Raw genomic sequence first — 15961 nt, forward strand, 5'->3', positions numbered from 1 at the left:
CTAGTGGCCTGGTTGTAGGATAGGCCCCAGTCCAGGTGCGTGATAGAAGAGTCATAGCTAGGCTTTATCTCACCAGGGAAAGCATTACATTTTGCAATGGCAGAGTGGCATACTGGCACTTCCCCTGGCACCTGGGACAAATGCCCACCAGTCCCTTGCCTTCTCCACCCCTAAATTAAGATTTTAAGAGGTTATATTTACCTGTCCCAGCGCCCGTACAGTGCTGCCTCCCGTTTCTGGACCCCAGCCTGTCTTCTTAGCTCCCCTCCGGCTACATCACAACCCGGCTGACGGATACCCCGCTCATCCAGTCAGTTACTGGGGTGGGACACAGATGCAGTCACTGTTTGGCAGAGCGGGTTAAATCCCACCTGCTTGTGACGTTTCAGCCCGGTTGTAACATACACGGAACCAGGGAGATGACAACGACTGTCAGGCTATGGGACGCCGGTCATGTGGCACAACGCAGGCACGGGGACAGGTAAGCTTGATGTCTTTTTTTTTTTTTTTTCCCCCCCACACCCCGTCCGTAATGATTTTTGATCTTAGCCAGTATTCTAAAAAACATCATCACATCTCTTATACATAGTGGACTGATAATACATCCACTCGTTTACCAGTGGGGCCATATTTGTCTTTCTTGCATTTGCCCTTGAAATGTCTCCCTCCACGTTTTTGCCCCTTCCATTGATTTGATGGTCACTGAAACTGAATAAACACAGTGTATGAAGAAACAGACTTGCGTCAGTAAGATCAGGACCTATATGTATCCAGGAGAACAGATCGGTTTCAGGAAGACTACAGAGAACATGGTGATAAAACCAGACAAAATAATAATACACGGAAGGGATCAGATCAAACCCAACTCCTAAAATAACAAATAGAAGCCAACCGAAGACTAAACCACACAACGTACTCAGTTCCTTGAAGATGGTGGTCTACGTGACACAGGTCATGTGCCCTTCCAATCCCTTTGGGTTAATGATCAAGAAGCTGGAGTAGAGGTGGATTAGGTGTATGTCCTGTTTTACCAATGCTAATTCCAAGGTCTAACTGCGGCTAATCTTCTTGGTGGTGGGTCTGCTATGACTTCCTCGTGTTATTGATCCTTAAAAATGCAATAATCAAAGGAAAACATTGGATCTCGCAGTCATGGCCGTGGTAACCCACATTTTAAGTTGTTTACTCTGATCGCACTGAACAAGATCTTCTCTAGCAATTTGAGCAGACGGTACGAACAGTATCGGCTATATACACGTATGGCTTACATTGTATTCTCTTCAATCAGTACCTACAGTACATTGTAGAAAGTTTGGTGTATTCCATAGATAAGCGCTCAACGTTTAGTACATGCAGTTAGGAGGTTCATGTCATGTCTAGGGGGGTATTAGGTCTTCATGCTGCACTTTTCACATGTGGAACAGTTCATCCTCAAATCCTTTGACGCAATTTATTTGAGTTCAGGACACATGTGAATGATTAGATTTCTCTCTTTGACATTCATGAAACCTGGTCATGTTCTACGCCATAGCCCAGATTAAATGCTTGAGTTTGTGCCATTTCCATCCCCAACTCTTTTACTATTCTTATTATTAGCCCACTAGGATCTCTACAGTGACTAGGAATCAACTATGTTGGTTTGAAAGAGGCCTCAACATAACTAGGATTTACAGTAGCTTTCATGGTCCTGTTGACAACTGCGGGTCTGGCTTCTCTTTGGCTTCCTTACCAATACGAGTAAAGTTGGCCTAACACACAGATTTTGGTGGGAATCTATTTTATGTGTTCAGGGACAAGCAGAGTTTCCCACAACAGTTGAAAATGGTGGTCAACCTTGACTGGTGGGAGTAACTGTGTGTGGCTACCGTAAGCTACAGGTACTGCAACAGTCCAAACCATTGGGCGCCCATGAAAGGCAATGTTTAAATCTGGATACTCAAGTGGATCTAAATTCTCCCACATTCACGTGCCCTAATAGAGTGTGTAAGAAGGGACTGTCTAGATGGGAAAACTCATGTAAACTATTAACTGATAAAAAAAAAATGAAAAAAATAAACACATGAGAATTCTCCGCACTATTCAACAAGCTTTGACAACAATGGTGACCAAATATGAGCCTCTCAGTGGAGTTATCTGCAATCATAGACTCCCGGCATCTGGAGAGCTTGGATGCCGCCCTAGGGAGTCTTGGAAAACATGGAACCAACCAGGAATCAAATACAGAGTGTTTTGGTTTGGAAAATGTTGCCGAAATCGAACCATTTGGCAAGTCCGCTCATCACTAGTCACACAGCAGATGGTCATCCGGTCTCACCAAAAACAGAGGCGTTGGCCAACACCCATCGGGATAATAAAAATTTTAGTATTATTAGAATTCAGTTTTTTTGGCTTCCAGGAATTTGGAATCCTGTATCTGGGTGGAGTTATCCATTCTTTAGTGTAGATCCAATCCACCATTAAAGGGGTTGTCCAGGATTAGCAACAGCACCATCTCTGTCCCAAAGTTGTGTGTGGTGTTACAATTCTGCTCCATTCACTTCAATGGAACAGAGTTGCGAAACCCCGACACCAAACTTAAAGACAGGAGAGAAGTGGTTTCATTGAGATAGCAGCCATGCGTTTCTGAGTCTGGACAACCCCTTTATACTTGTATGCCGCCATTACAGCAACCCCACAAACACAACCCCAAATCAATAAATGAAGCGCTTTGGTTTTCACACATTTTGCAGTTTTCATTTTTTTTTTTTTGTGGTGTGACAAGTACAACATTCTTAAAAACATCAGAACAACAATATACAAACAAGGACAGACACGTCTGGGGGGCGGGAGCAGAGGGTGATGGCTCCTAAGATTTAAGCTAAGAACACAGATCGGGTTATCTGAAAAGCTTTGGCCGGTGAATCGACTTCCCCCACGTTATGAAATAAAGGGGTTAAAAATCCACACGTGTTTATGGGGCGGTACCGTCCCTCCTGGTACCCTCGCCCTAAGGTGTCTATATAGAGTTTGGCTGGAGTCGTACATATACGTCGGGTCGATGGACGATGGCTTCCATTCTGCGCTCACATGTACAAGATTGAAAGTCTGTAAACTAAACAGCAGCCTAAAAAAATATAAGCAAAATGATGCTACCGCCAAGGGTGACATATTTACATAAGCCATAAGGAGTACAATTGGAGATTTGCTGTAAAGAGTGATATAAAGGAAGGCCATTACATAGAACGGCCGTACCTGTAGAACATGACTCCACCCATCACCTATGTTATACCTAGAAGATGGAAATGAGACGTTAGCTGGATCGGCATCGTCGGGTTGGCGCCATTAGGGCTTACGCTGGACCCTCAGTCCTTGCCGGGCTTCTAGGTCTTGCGTTTCTAAGTTCTCTATTAGGCTTATATAACTATATACTAGGCATGAAGGGCATCTAATGGCTGTTGGACTCCATCTCTGCAAGCTTCCACTTAAAGGGATTCTTCGAGACCTGAAAACTACGGCAACTTTCTAATATTCAATTTGTATGTGTCTATGTATAGGAGATTCACTGCGCTGTCTATATATACGCAGTCATACAAACCTCCGGGCCGTTCCAGGATAGTATTAGCTGTATTCTCTGTGCTGTAATACATCTGAATTCCGGGGAACGCTTATAAAGGGGATGTGCGGGGAGGAGAGGATGGCTGAACCCTTCAGGTCCCTGGCACTAGTTTATGGGAGGGGCCATGAGTAAGTCCCAAAGCTGTGCAGCTATTGGTCATCACTCACATGTGGGTGTGGTTTCACCTTTAAGCAATGACTCAAACTTACACCCCGCCCCCTAACGTATCAGGATTTATACTTCTGTGGCGTGTCGGCGAGGGGGAAAAATGCTTGGGCTGTCTCCTGATCCAGCACAACCCCTTTAAGGCAACATTTACATCTTGTTTTCGCCTACATTAGAAACGCTCCCCATCATGTAGGCATAAAACCAACATCCACAAATGGTTACCATATGAAAGATGCTAAACTTTGGTATCTGATATCTCAGGAGGCTTTAGAGACATCACCTGCCGTTTATGTCTATTGGGGTGGTTGTCACCAGAATCACCGTGGTGGTGGAGAGGAAGGAGGGGCTTCTCTGGGGAAGCTATGATCATGTAAGTGCCCATATATGGTCTGTTACCATAAATGGACAGTTACATAATCAGAACTCCCCACCAGGGCTTCCCTCTCGGAGATGTATCCCGCTTATAACGGAGTATACATTACACTCTTCTCTTGGAAGCCTCCTGACGTTGATATACGCTGGTAATATGATGTAAATGGGGCCTAACCATGTAGAGAGCAGAACATACAGCAGTGAGAGTGCAACTTCACATCCAATTATTTTCATGTATTAAGCTTGAGTCACACATGCAGTTTTTGATGCCATAGTCAAGTCCAGAAGTAGTTACAATAAGCCCCCATCCATTCCCCTCCCCCTTATACCCTTCCTTTCATTAATATCCAACACTGGTTTTGGATAAAGAAATCGGCACATGTGAATTGAGCCTAACACATAGAAGAATCCCCCAGCTGGAACAAGAAATAAGAGATGGGAAGCTAAACTAGTAAAGTTTATCGAGCCCCATAGACTTCTATGGGTGACGTATTACAGCTCCATACAACTCTATGTGCATGAGCCCTTAGACTACGCTGAACCAGTTATGGACCGAAGCGGGGGGAGAAGCTCTGAATTATTCTGAAGATTTCAAGTATCTGGTGTTGGTCTGTTATTTATTCAGAGTTGAATATTCACATCATGCATATATTTAAGAGGCACACACTGCAAAAAATGCACCCCACCTCCCCGGCCTAAAACAAAAAAACTTTAAAAAAAAAAAAAAAAAAAAGAGAAAAAATATATGAATGTTTGCAACCAAAAGCTTAAATCAGAAATAAATAACTGGCATCTTGGCCAAAGTATATTCTTCAAATAATTCCTCCCATGGTATCGAAGCATCAGGCAATGTCCGCTGTAATACTGTCAAATCTCGATGGAAAGTTTTGCTCATCTCGCCGGGTCTTTTTTTTTTTTAACATGTAGACGATTCAGACAAACGGGACGTCCGAGATTTGGAAAGTAGGTTAAAAAAATACTAAAATGCTGGATAATTATAAAGGCTGAGAAGAAATGGGACAGAGGAAAAAAAACCCCCTGATATAGTGATGCGGAATATCTGTAAATTGTTGTATGAGATTTCTAAAGAGATCTTTATTCCAGGAACACTGCCCCCTCTTAGTCCGTAGTCTGTGTCAGGTATTGCAGCTTATACCAGAATTACTTTGAGATGAGCTGCAGTACCAGACACGGCCTGTAGGAGTGCTGCTCATCCAGGAACATAGCCGAGCCTATCTTCTATCCTCTTTAATAATGATGTGGAGAAATCCCTATTGCTTTCTGACTGGCAGTGATCTAGTATTATTACAGGTTTATGCTGTCGCCTACCACATTTACGCACAGATGGAGTCAACATGTTTGATGTTAAATATATATATATTATTCACAGAGAGAAAAACTCCCATCAGTGGATAGCTGAAAATCTGCTCTAAAACGTCCTGCCTCTCTTTCCCTATTTTTTAACCATTCCCCTTCTCCCCAAATCTTAAAATGATGGAGATTGTTGGTTGGGGATATAATCTGTCGGAGATTGTTGGTTGGGGATATAATCTGTCGGAGATTGTTGGTTGGGGATATAATCTGACGGAGATTGTTGGTTGGGGATATAATCTGACGGAGATTGTTGGTTGGGGATATAATCTGTCGGAGATTGTTGGTTGGGGATATAATCTGACAGAGATTGTTGGTTGGGGATATAATCTGACGGAGATTGTTGGTTGGGGATATAATCTGACGGAGATTGTTGGTTGGGGATATAATCTGATGGAGATTGTTGGTTGGGGATATAATCTGATGGAGATTGTTGGTTGGGGATATAATCTGACGGAGATTGTTGGTTGGGGATATAATCTGATGGAGATTGTTGGTTGGGGATATAATCTGATGGAGATTGTTGGTTGGGGTTATTATCTGATGGAGATTGTTGGTTGGAGTAATTATCTGATGGAGATTGTTGGTTGGGGATATAATCTGATGGAGATTGTTGGTTTGGGATATATTCTGATAGAGATTGTTGGTTGGGGTTATTATTTGATGGAGATTGTTGGTTGGGGATATAATCTGATGGAGATTGTTGGTTGGGGATATAATCTGAACGGCCTGTTCACTCCTGAAAAGCAGATCAACTGGGTTAGATCACTTTTTTTTTAAACTTTACTATAAGGTGCCGGGATAACGTCCGTACTTATGTTTTATTACCAATATTAAACCAAAATAAATTGCCTATCCTAGTACAACGGCTCTAGTAACTGGTGAAGTGTCCCAAAGTAAGCAAAATGATTGGGGGAAACAAATGAACATTTTTGGACACTAAACGTAACAATATATAGAAATATAGTATGTAGGTCTGAGGGGATCGGCAGCCGTGTTAGCGACATCATCAGGATAACTTTGGGGCTAGCACCATTATCCACCCACAGACAAATGGTAGCCGATGGGTCAGAACCGACAGCAAGGAGGGGACATGGGGTCTCCTAGAAGTCCTACCAGCCATGACCTATAGTAAGGCAGTGTAAATATAATAACCATTGACATCTATCATGGACTAACACAATGTGCCCAGTGGAATAATCACCAACCCACCAGACTGAATCAGGACTTTCCACAGTTTGGTTGCAGATCTGTATTGAGTGTTGCACCAGTTTTACTATAATCAGGTATAGCACCTAGTTGTGTTACTACATTATGTGAGGGTCCAGTGATACCTGAAACCTGGACATTAATGGACATGAGTCTCACCGGCACTGATGGTCAATGTAGGACATAGAAATCACACATCAGATGGTGCAAAATCTCAGCGTGTAATAGTAAGTGGGTGTAAATCCGGTCCAGTGTATGGATATAGCAGTCAGATATATAGATACCCAGCATCACTATACGGGTCGTGTGATTCTCTCTGGAATAAGGAGATATTTAAAGGAGATAAACAGCCAAAATGATCTTCTAATACGTGGTGAATACATGTAAGAGGAAAGTCAGTGACCAGATATCCAGAATGAAAAGGCTCTATAGAAAGCTCCTATCTCTTTCCCACTGCTCACCATAGTACCCCATTCTGGATGTAGGGCAACTCCCCCTGATCAGGACACAAAGCCCTAAAACCTTTTATATTCACAAAATGCTGTTTCTGTGCTCAATAATATTCATGTGAAAAAGAATCAGCCATTGTCCCCTGAGGACACTTCTAGGAGTGAAACATGTCGGGGCGGCTGTGTTCCTGGATTTTGCACACGCACAATTCTTTATCGGTGTCAGACACCAATATTTGGGGTATATGGATGTCTCCAGTAACTACAATATATAGCCGAATTCTTTTATGTGAATAATATTAACTGCAAAAACAATATTTTAAAAGAGATTATAAAAGGCCCCTTCATTCTGGAGATTGATGGTGCTATGAGATCACAGACTATCAAAATGATTGTCTCAAATGTATCTGAGACGCATCGGAAGATCATGGTGGCTGGGTTCCCCCTTTAAGACACTTAACGTAACCTGTTTGGTGTAAGAGCAGTGCATTCATGAGATCAGAGGCCGGATGAAAGGTATCGGGACTATCTGACATATGTATTGGTGATGGTCTCCTGCCTCCAGAAGGGTCTGTTACGGCTCTCGCTCCTATGATGCGGGTGTGCACGCTGTGTGTGGGGGGAGGTGACAGAGTGATTTTTCTTTATCCGATACAGCAGAACCTCCTCCACCGCTTTCACAGTCCAATCTAAGGGAAACTTATTCCTTGGCTTCCAGGAAAAGTGTTTCCTGAGGGTACAGCTTAAGTTCCATGAGAGTCCTGCTGGGGTCCAATTGGGTGATCTGAAAATAAAATAGTGACTTGTATTAATAAAGGAAATTTAATATTAACATGATGCAATGTACATATGATGATGGCGGCGAGGACTGTCCTTGTCATTGACCTCTGACGTCCTAAGAATTCTCCTGCTGATTCAGTGTCTGCACAGAATATAAACCAAGCATTGCATTTACATCATGCGTCTTGGCATATAGTACATGGACTGGTTTCAGAATTTTCAGTTTTGCGTTTGTTAGCTAAATCCCATTCCATGGGTTTATACTCCGGCATGCGGAAGCTTCTATCTATGCACAGAGAGGTTTCCATATATTATACAGGCACCATGGACATCTGGAGTCACACTGGTCAATCATTTGTGTGCTGCCATACCGAGCTCAGGAACTGCCCTGCACATAGGCACATGGAGACGGGCGTTCGCGGGCACACACCCTGTATACCAGTACTCACCATCAGTAGTTACAAAGATGATGATCCCTAAAGCATCCATAATAAATGCATCCTCTCTATGGCCTCCACCTACTGCCTAAAGGGCCTTTCACCCGGGCTGATCATCGGTCACATGTGTTGCAAGAAAAGCTCTTTTGGCCGATAATCGGGCAGACACTGCAGGAGACCCGGTGGATCAGGATGCCAGATCACAGCAGCAGTGCACTAGGTAAGTATGTATGGCTGTGTGATCTGGAGACTGACAGCACGGATATATGTAGATCGGTGCCGTCAATTTCAATGGCTGCATGAATGATACATGAATCGTTTGTGCAGCCCAGCCGCTGGATTTCTTGTGCAGTGTTAAAGGCCACTGCAAGCGAGTGCTGATCTTGCTAACCGGCGCCAGTTTGTGGCTGAGAAATCTCTTTGTCTAAAGAGGATCCGAATATACCCAGCACTACACTATAAAAAGAGTGGCATGTGTGGACAATAGCAATATATTTATACAATACATTAAATTAAAAAAAAAAAAAAATTTAAATAGGCTGCATAAACGATACATTGCTTGTTTGTGCAGCCCTGCCTGCTGCGTGATTACCCATGTGCCTTCCAGAGGCACTGCAAGATCAGTTAGATCAGAGCTCACTTGTGTCCATGCACGGCCCCATACTGGGCCTGAAGATGTTGGCACAATACATTTCCAGCGTTCACCTTCTGGATTATCAGATTCCATACATAACTGTATACCCATTCTACTATAATAGCACAGTACAGTAGTAATATAGTAGAAAGTATAAACATATATAGAAGAGATAAGTCTTCAGATTCCAGGAGCGGCCGCCTCTACCTGATGCCAATGCCTCTTACTGAAAGGACAAACAAGCAGCAGATGGCACACGGTGGCACATAGGGGCAGAGGGGTATAACTGCCCCAATTTCTAACCTCCTCGGAGATGATCAGGACTGTTTATTACCTCTATAATATATGATGCTTGCTGCTGGTTTTATTGCTTTTCGCTATCTTTTTTTTTAAAAAACAGAATGACCGGGTTCAGCCCAGACTGGGGAATTGTCGGAGTGATCAGGACGGTGGGAGTTCTGCCTGATCTCGTCTCTTTGTTGTGTTATGTGGCTTTGTGGTTAAGTGAGCATACTGTTATACTTAACCCGTCACGCTGAAACAGCTGTTAGGAGACGCATAAAAGGTGAGACACGACGAGACGTCCTCATTGCCTTAAACACCTATGGCTGCGGCATTAGTAGAGCCTCCAGATGGGGCAGCGGCTCATGAAGGAGGTGCAGGACCTCAGCCCAAACTCTCCACACCCTTTTTTTTTTTTTTTTTTTTTTTTTTTACACTTAGGAGATGTTAGAACAGTTTCAGGCGGAGGACATGAGAAGGGGTGGCTCTGTTTATACCCTTGCTTTCAGCTTGCCTTCTGTTTCCAATGCACCAAGGGATTTGCCGAATTGCCAATGTTTACACCATTACCCAATTACTGAATATGCGCCTGCTGCATCTGTCAACAAACAGAGCTGTTGTCGCTTTGTTTTAGCGGCTCGCTGCCCCCCCCCCCCTCTTCGTATGGCTCATCGTTCCACTTAATTAGCATCCCATAACCTTCTGCATCATCTGTAAACACCTGACTGGCGGCGACGCTGGATCGATAATACACTCACACCTCGAAGAGGAAGATTTACATCACAACGTGGTGATGATGATGATGGAGTCCACTGAAATGTAGTGTGCGACCCCGTGCGCCAAGCACCTAGACATAGGCCTTACCGTACCCACAGACAGCAAAGCCCTGACCGCTCTACACCGGACATACATGAATTTAGCCCATAATGCCATACATACACTGTTTGTTTTTTTCAGCCAAAAAACTAGTAGGGCCGATCACATTTAAACATCTGTTGTCATCATTAAAGAGGGTTCATGGGTAATCAGACAACAGATCATGCGCCTGCCACTTATTAAATAAAAATTAGCCCCTATTGGTACAAAGTCTCCAATAGGTGGCGCTATGGTTGTAAGGCTGGGTTCACACTGCGTTTCTTTTATCTGTTTTTAGAAAAAAAATTATGGAAAATTTGATACATGGGCATCCTTTTCTGATCTGTTTTTCTATTAATTTCCATTCTGGGGAAGAAAAAAAAAAAAACCGGATCAAAAGGTATCTTTTTTTTTGTGTACATAAAAATGTGGTCGACAAAGTTTTTGTGTATGGTAAAAAAAAAGAAACGGATGAAAAACGTAGTGTGAACCTGGCCTAACGGTATTTTATTTACATAAATTGAGGTGTTCAGAGGTGGGGGATCAGATATTATTTTCCGACAGTGCGGCCTCCTCACTCTCCTGATCACACCCAGGGTCATTTCTAGTTATGGGATCTCTTGAAGAAACAGGTCTACGGAAACATACATACTGAACATTTGTAGCATGAGTTTGTGTACTAGAATTTTTTGTTTATTAAACGGCCGAGGCATCATCTGAAGGGCCCGCTGCCTGATTTTCAACTCATTTGGGGCAGAACGACACAGTTTTCGTTAATTCTCCCAATATGTTTTGATCTTCTCTCTAACCTCAAATTTCTTACAGTTTTCAAGTCTTTCTGTTGCAGATTCGGCCACATGTGACAGGGAAATAAAGCCGCATACAGAGCTATATATTTCTGCACAGCAATAGACACCTCATCGGAGCCCAATGATTGGGTCCTTTGGGCACAGTTGGCGTCTGCCATGCAACCGATCCATCAGAGATTTCATTAGGCGATGACAGAACTGAAAGAGAACCCTGTGTGTAGTTAGGCTCAATCTCTGCTTCTGTCTGTAGTTAGGGCTCCTCTCTGTGTCACCATACATAGTTAGAAGCTTGTTTTTTTGCCTTAAATGCAGCTAAGGTCCTCTTGTGACCCCATCAGTAGTTAGGCACCCTCTTTGAGCCCCCACGTGTAGTTAGGCTCCATATCTATGCTTTTGTCTGATCTTAGGCCGGCTCTTTGTGCACCTGTCTGTAGTTATGGCCGCTCTTCAAGCTTTTGTCTGAAGTCAGGCCTAATCTTTGTGTACCTGTCTGTAGTTAGGACCCCTCTTTGTGCTCCCAAACATAGCTAGGCCCCTGTTTTGCCTTAAATGCAGATAAGCCCCTCTTGTGAGCCCATCTGAACTTAGGCACCCTCTTTGAGCCCCCACATGTAGTTAGGTCTATCTCTGTAAACCTGACATTAGGCTCTCTTGTATGAAGACTGTTAGAACTGTTGTACTACAATTTCCAATAGATTGCTAACAAAGTTCTGGCTAACAGTACTTCTAATGGAATTCATGACAGCAGTGTGAACGGTGCCTAAAACACAGATGTAAACACTAAGAACTGTATATTCAACAATCTGCACAATGAGAGCATAAAGCTGCTATTGCACTTAAAACAATACCCCTAATCATCACATTACACCTCTGTAACTAAATAAATACATTTTTACCAGTTATAAGGAAAAATACAACTAGAAACATTAAGACCCAGGCCTAAGATCCATGCAGACCATTGCGTAACCAATTCTGCAGGTCCGTGGGGGGGTGGCTGTTCTCCTGGGTGTCATGTAATACTGCGAGGTCTCATTACTTCGTATTAATGCTATTCCACATGGAAAGCAGCAAGCTAAAAACATAAGCCTTGTTAGGTAGCAATTAGTAGAGGAGGCGGCGGCGGCGCAGGCAGCAGTTAGAGCAGCAAGCCACCAAACAGCTGTGTTTTTAATCAAGAGATACAGGACAGTTTGTTCCGTCCCCCCCCCCTCGCTCTGTTACATCATAACTCCGTAACTGTATACACCACCTTCTATAGAGACAGTTATGGGAACAAACAGTGCGTCCTGCTGAAGCTCATTCTGTAAAATAACACCTCCCATAACGTGATCCTGGATAAATAACTAACATCACTTAACTCTACGGCTGCTAGAGCTCTACGTACAAGCAAAACAAAAAAAAATATTAAAAATGCTCAAATCACTGCAGGTGTAGGTGTACAGAATTACATACAATCTGAATTTAGTTTATCACAAACAAAAACTTAAAATTCATTTAATTTCATGTTAAGTTTTAAGTAACATCCTCCTGCTTGTCGGACCAATCATTAAAGGGATAGTTCACCAAACATTTTTCTTTCAAATCGATTGGTGCTAGAAAGAGTCAAGAGATTTGTAATTTGCTTCTATTAAAAAATCTCCAGCCTTCCAGTACTTATCTGCTGCATGTCCTGCAGGAAGTGGTGTATTCTCTCCCATAGAAAACCTCTCCTGCTCTAGACAGTTCCTGACATGCACAGAGGTGGCAGCAGAGAGCACTGTGTCAGACTGGAGAGAATACACCACTTCCTGCAGCACATACAGCAGCTAATAAGTACTGGAAGACTGGAGATTTTTAAATAGAAGTAAATTACAAATCTCTGGCACTTTCTAGCACCGGTTGTTTTGAACCCCTTTAATGTTAAAATTTCTGACATTTTTTTTTTAAATTTCCATTTAACTATCTGTATTATAAAATAATCCTGAAATGTTGCCGTTTTAATTCTCCCCCACTAGGCCTAAAACTAATCAGAGGAGACTTCTTATTCTGTTTGGGATGATAAGGAGGAGACTGCCGTAAGGAGATCTGTACAGCATTACAGCATCAGGAGACATCAGTAGATAGAGAAGATAATAAATGGAGCTCACTGCTCAGCCTCTCACTCCCTGTGAAATGACCTCTTCAAAAGTCACATATGATGCCAAGTAATGTTTGACATTCATGTCATGGGGACAGGTCCTGTCCATTGTTGTCAAGGTCCACAGGGTTTGCTGTAAAGCATGTCACTAAATGCTGTTGCATGAAAAATGGCAGTCCCCACAATAGGGCTGACAATCTTTTGATCCAGAAGAAGCCACACCTCCACTTTCAAAACTCCGCCCACTTTGCGCAAAATCTACCGCAGCAAAAAAAAAAATAAAAAATAAAAGTGCAAAAACTTGCACCAAATATTCCCCACGCACACACTGCCCACTAAACGGTGAATTGTAATAAGTCATAATCCTTCTGTATTGGGCCGGAGGGAAATGAGTCTGTGATGTTTGATGGAATCTGCCAGAATGCAACATGAAATCAAATTACAATGGAGGACGGACCCCGGTTTTACCGGCAGCCGAGCCCTAATCTTCAGCTATATGACTACACCTTTGCAGTAATACAGTATATATGTATACGTTTTGCATACTTACAATGCACAAATAAGAAGGGACAGACGCCTCATGGTTTATACACAAGAGAAGCCAGTAGGGTAATATCATTGTATTCCTACAAACAGGCAGCATTAGGCCGGCACAGATGGCGCTCGGCTCGTCCCCGCACCTGCACAGATGCAGCAGACTGACAATAAATTGAATTTCGGTATTGAGTGGAGATTTGCAGCACAGGTATTAAATTAACTGAAATTGCCATATGCTGCGGTAAGTGACGGCCAAAACGCGCTCATCTCCTCTAAATTAATTTAGGGGCAGTGAAAGTTGCCAGACTGCGAAAGTTGAAATAATAAGGAAAAAAAATTCAGCTCATCCCACACTATGGAAAAGTCTGTGTTACTTGTAGATCGAGGACAAGAAACCTGTGGATTCCAAGACTTTATTGGTCCCATCAATCCCTAAATATCGGCTGTGGAGGTTGGAGGATCAGACACTGTAATGCATCAGATATAAGACTTAGATGCTATGGACACAGTTTAATGATTTTTTTTTTTATTTTCTTCCATATATTTTTAATCACCAGAAACGTCCTGGTGCTCAGAGAAATAGACACTTTTGGGACAGCAACAGGAAGTGGGTTACACACCAGCTCAAAGAGTGGACAGGGGGAAGAGAACTTTTGGAGGACAGCTCACACAAGCTGGATAAAGAGGGGAGAGCAGATACAAAGCAATCTGCAGGGGAGAATCAGTGTTACATACGGCTCCCAGTCAGATTGTATGACCAAATGTGTCCATAATAGATTATGAGTATGAGGATATGTTAAGATGTGTTGGATATACCAATAAAAAAAAATCCAACATATTTAGAAGAGGATATGCAGCAGAGGGAAGAGGCTGTGGACATGGTGGATCTGCACAAGGATTACGGTAGCCATACATATACACTATCTCTACCTATCCTCCCCTACACATGCCCTTCAGAAGTTAATTTTCCCGTTATGCCGTGTATGCGCAGATCTTCACCATGATATCGCATAGTGACTTTCTTTTTCTGTCTTGCTAACCTCAATGCACATGGTGGAACTTGCTTGCCCCGTCCCTCCACATCTAAGAGTTGCCAAGAGAACAGTTTTAAATAGGGCAACAAGGGGTCACATAGTCAGACATGCACGGTCGCCAATTCTGCCATCTGATTAGTAAAAGCGATCCTAAAACACGGACATTCTGACGAAACAAGAAAACAGCTGGGACGCAGGTGACGGCCATTTAGTGTACAATATAAATGGATATGTTGGGGTACAGCCACACATGGTGGATGCACTGTGGATTTTAAAGTGTAATCTGTTATTTAAAATATTTTGAAGAAAACAATAGTACAAGTGATTTCAAAAAACTCTGGAGTAGGTTTTATTAGGCAAAAAAGCCTCTTTCTGCACTTAAAAAGCTGTTTCCCAGCCTCCCCCGTCATTTCTTATCTGTCGTCTTCATTACAGAGGAGCAAAGTAGAGACGTTTTTGCTATGTCAATTATAACCTATGGTGGGGGGAGAGGCTGAGGATAATGAGTGAGCAGGGAGAGCAGAGAAGTAGCTGTACAGTTTGGAGACTGTCTGGGTACATTAAAGCGCTGGATTCACAGATCAGAAAGGTCAGTGCTTAATGTGGAAGATTGCTGAGAGAAGATTGCGGGATGCTGTGCAGGGCTGCCTTTTCTCCTCTCCGTGCACACTCATCCCCCTCGGCTCCTCCCCTCTCCATAGGGCATAATGGACACAGAAATCCTGTTTCTTCTGAAGTGGGGGTGGGTGGAAAACAGCTTTTTGAATACAGAAAGAGGCTTTTTTGCCTAAAAAAACAATTACAGAGTTTCTTAAAATCTCTTGTACTATAGATACTGTTTACTGAAAATCTGCAACATTTGTGTAAACCTTGGACAATCCCTTTAAGGGTGGATGGATGTGGCTTCTCAGAGGGAGCAGAGTCACATTCTGGAGATGTCACTATTACTTAGCAGATGAATGGTGTGAATAATGGATTAGCTCACACGCAGATTCCTCAGCCTGTCCGATACAAGTGGAAATCTGTAGAGTGCGGTTTCCTCTTCTGTCTCGGTTACATGGTTGCCAGAATGTTATCTCACTTGTTTGCTGGAAGTGGCCAATTAAACAGATTTAAGCAAATCGCACCATACTGAACCCAGCAGACTGGTTTTAAATGATTAAGCAATGCCTTCAGCTGCGGGATTACCTCAAGTGACTCGCGTTCCACCTAATCCCACCACACTGGTCGGGCAGAAGGTTGTGTAAACCGGAACAGATACTGTAAAATGCTGCAGGTCTACTTTCTAAAGTTTAACATGATCGCCCTGACAA

The 15961-nt window shown here is 43.0% G+C and overlaps 1 protein-coding gene across 1 annotated transcript in view; it reads right to left on the bottom strand.

Annotated features, from left to right (window-relative positions):
• Positions 1-4733: 4733 nt before the first annotated feature.
• Positions 4734-15961, bottom strand: part of FAF1 (Fas associated factor 1) — a 182297-nt gene continuing 171069 nt past the window's right edge. The window contains exon 19 of the mRNA XM_069981585.1: positions 4734-7948. Coding sequence (XP_069837686.1) covers positions 7865-7948 — 84 coding nt within the window. The 3' untranslated portion in view covers positions 4734-7864. The remainder of the gene's footprint in view (positions 7949-15961) is intronic.

The sequence above is a fragment of the Dendropsophus ebraccatus genome, chromosome 8 (genome assembly GCF_027789765.1).
Source record: "Dendropsophus ebraccatus isolate aDenEbr1 chromosome 8, aDenEbr1.pat, whole genome shotgun sequence".
Taxonomy (NCBI): Eukaryota; Metazoa; Chordata; class Amphibia; order Anura; family Hylidae; genus Dendropsophus; species Dendropsophus ebraccatus.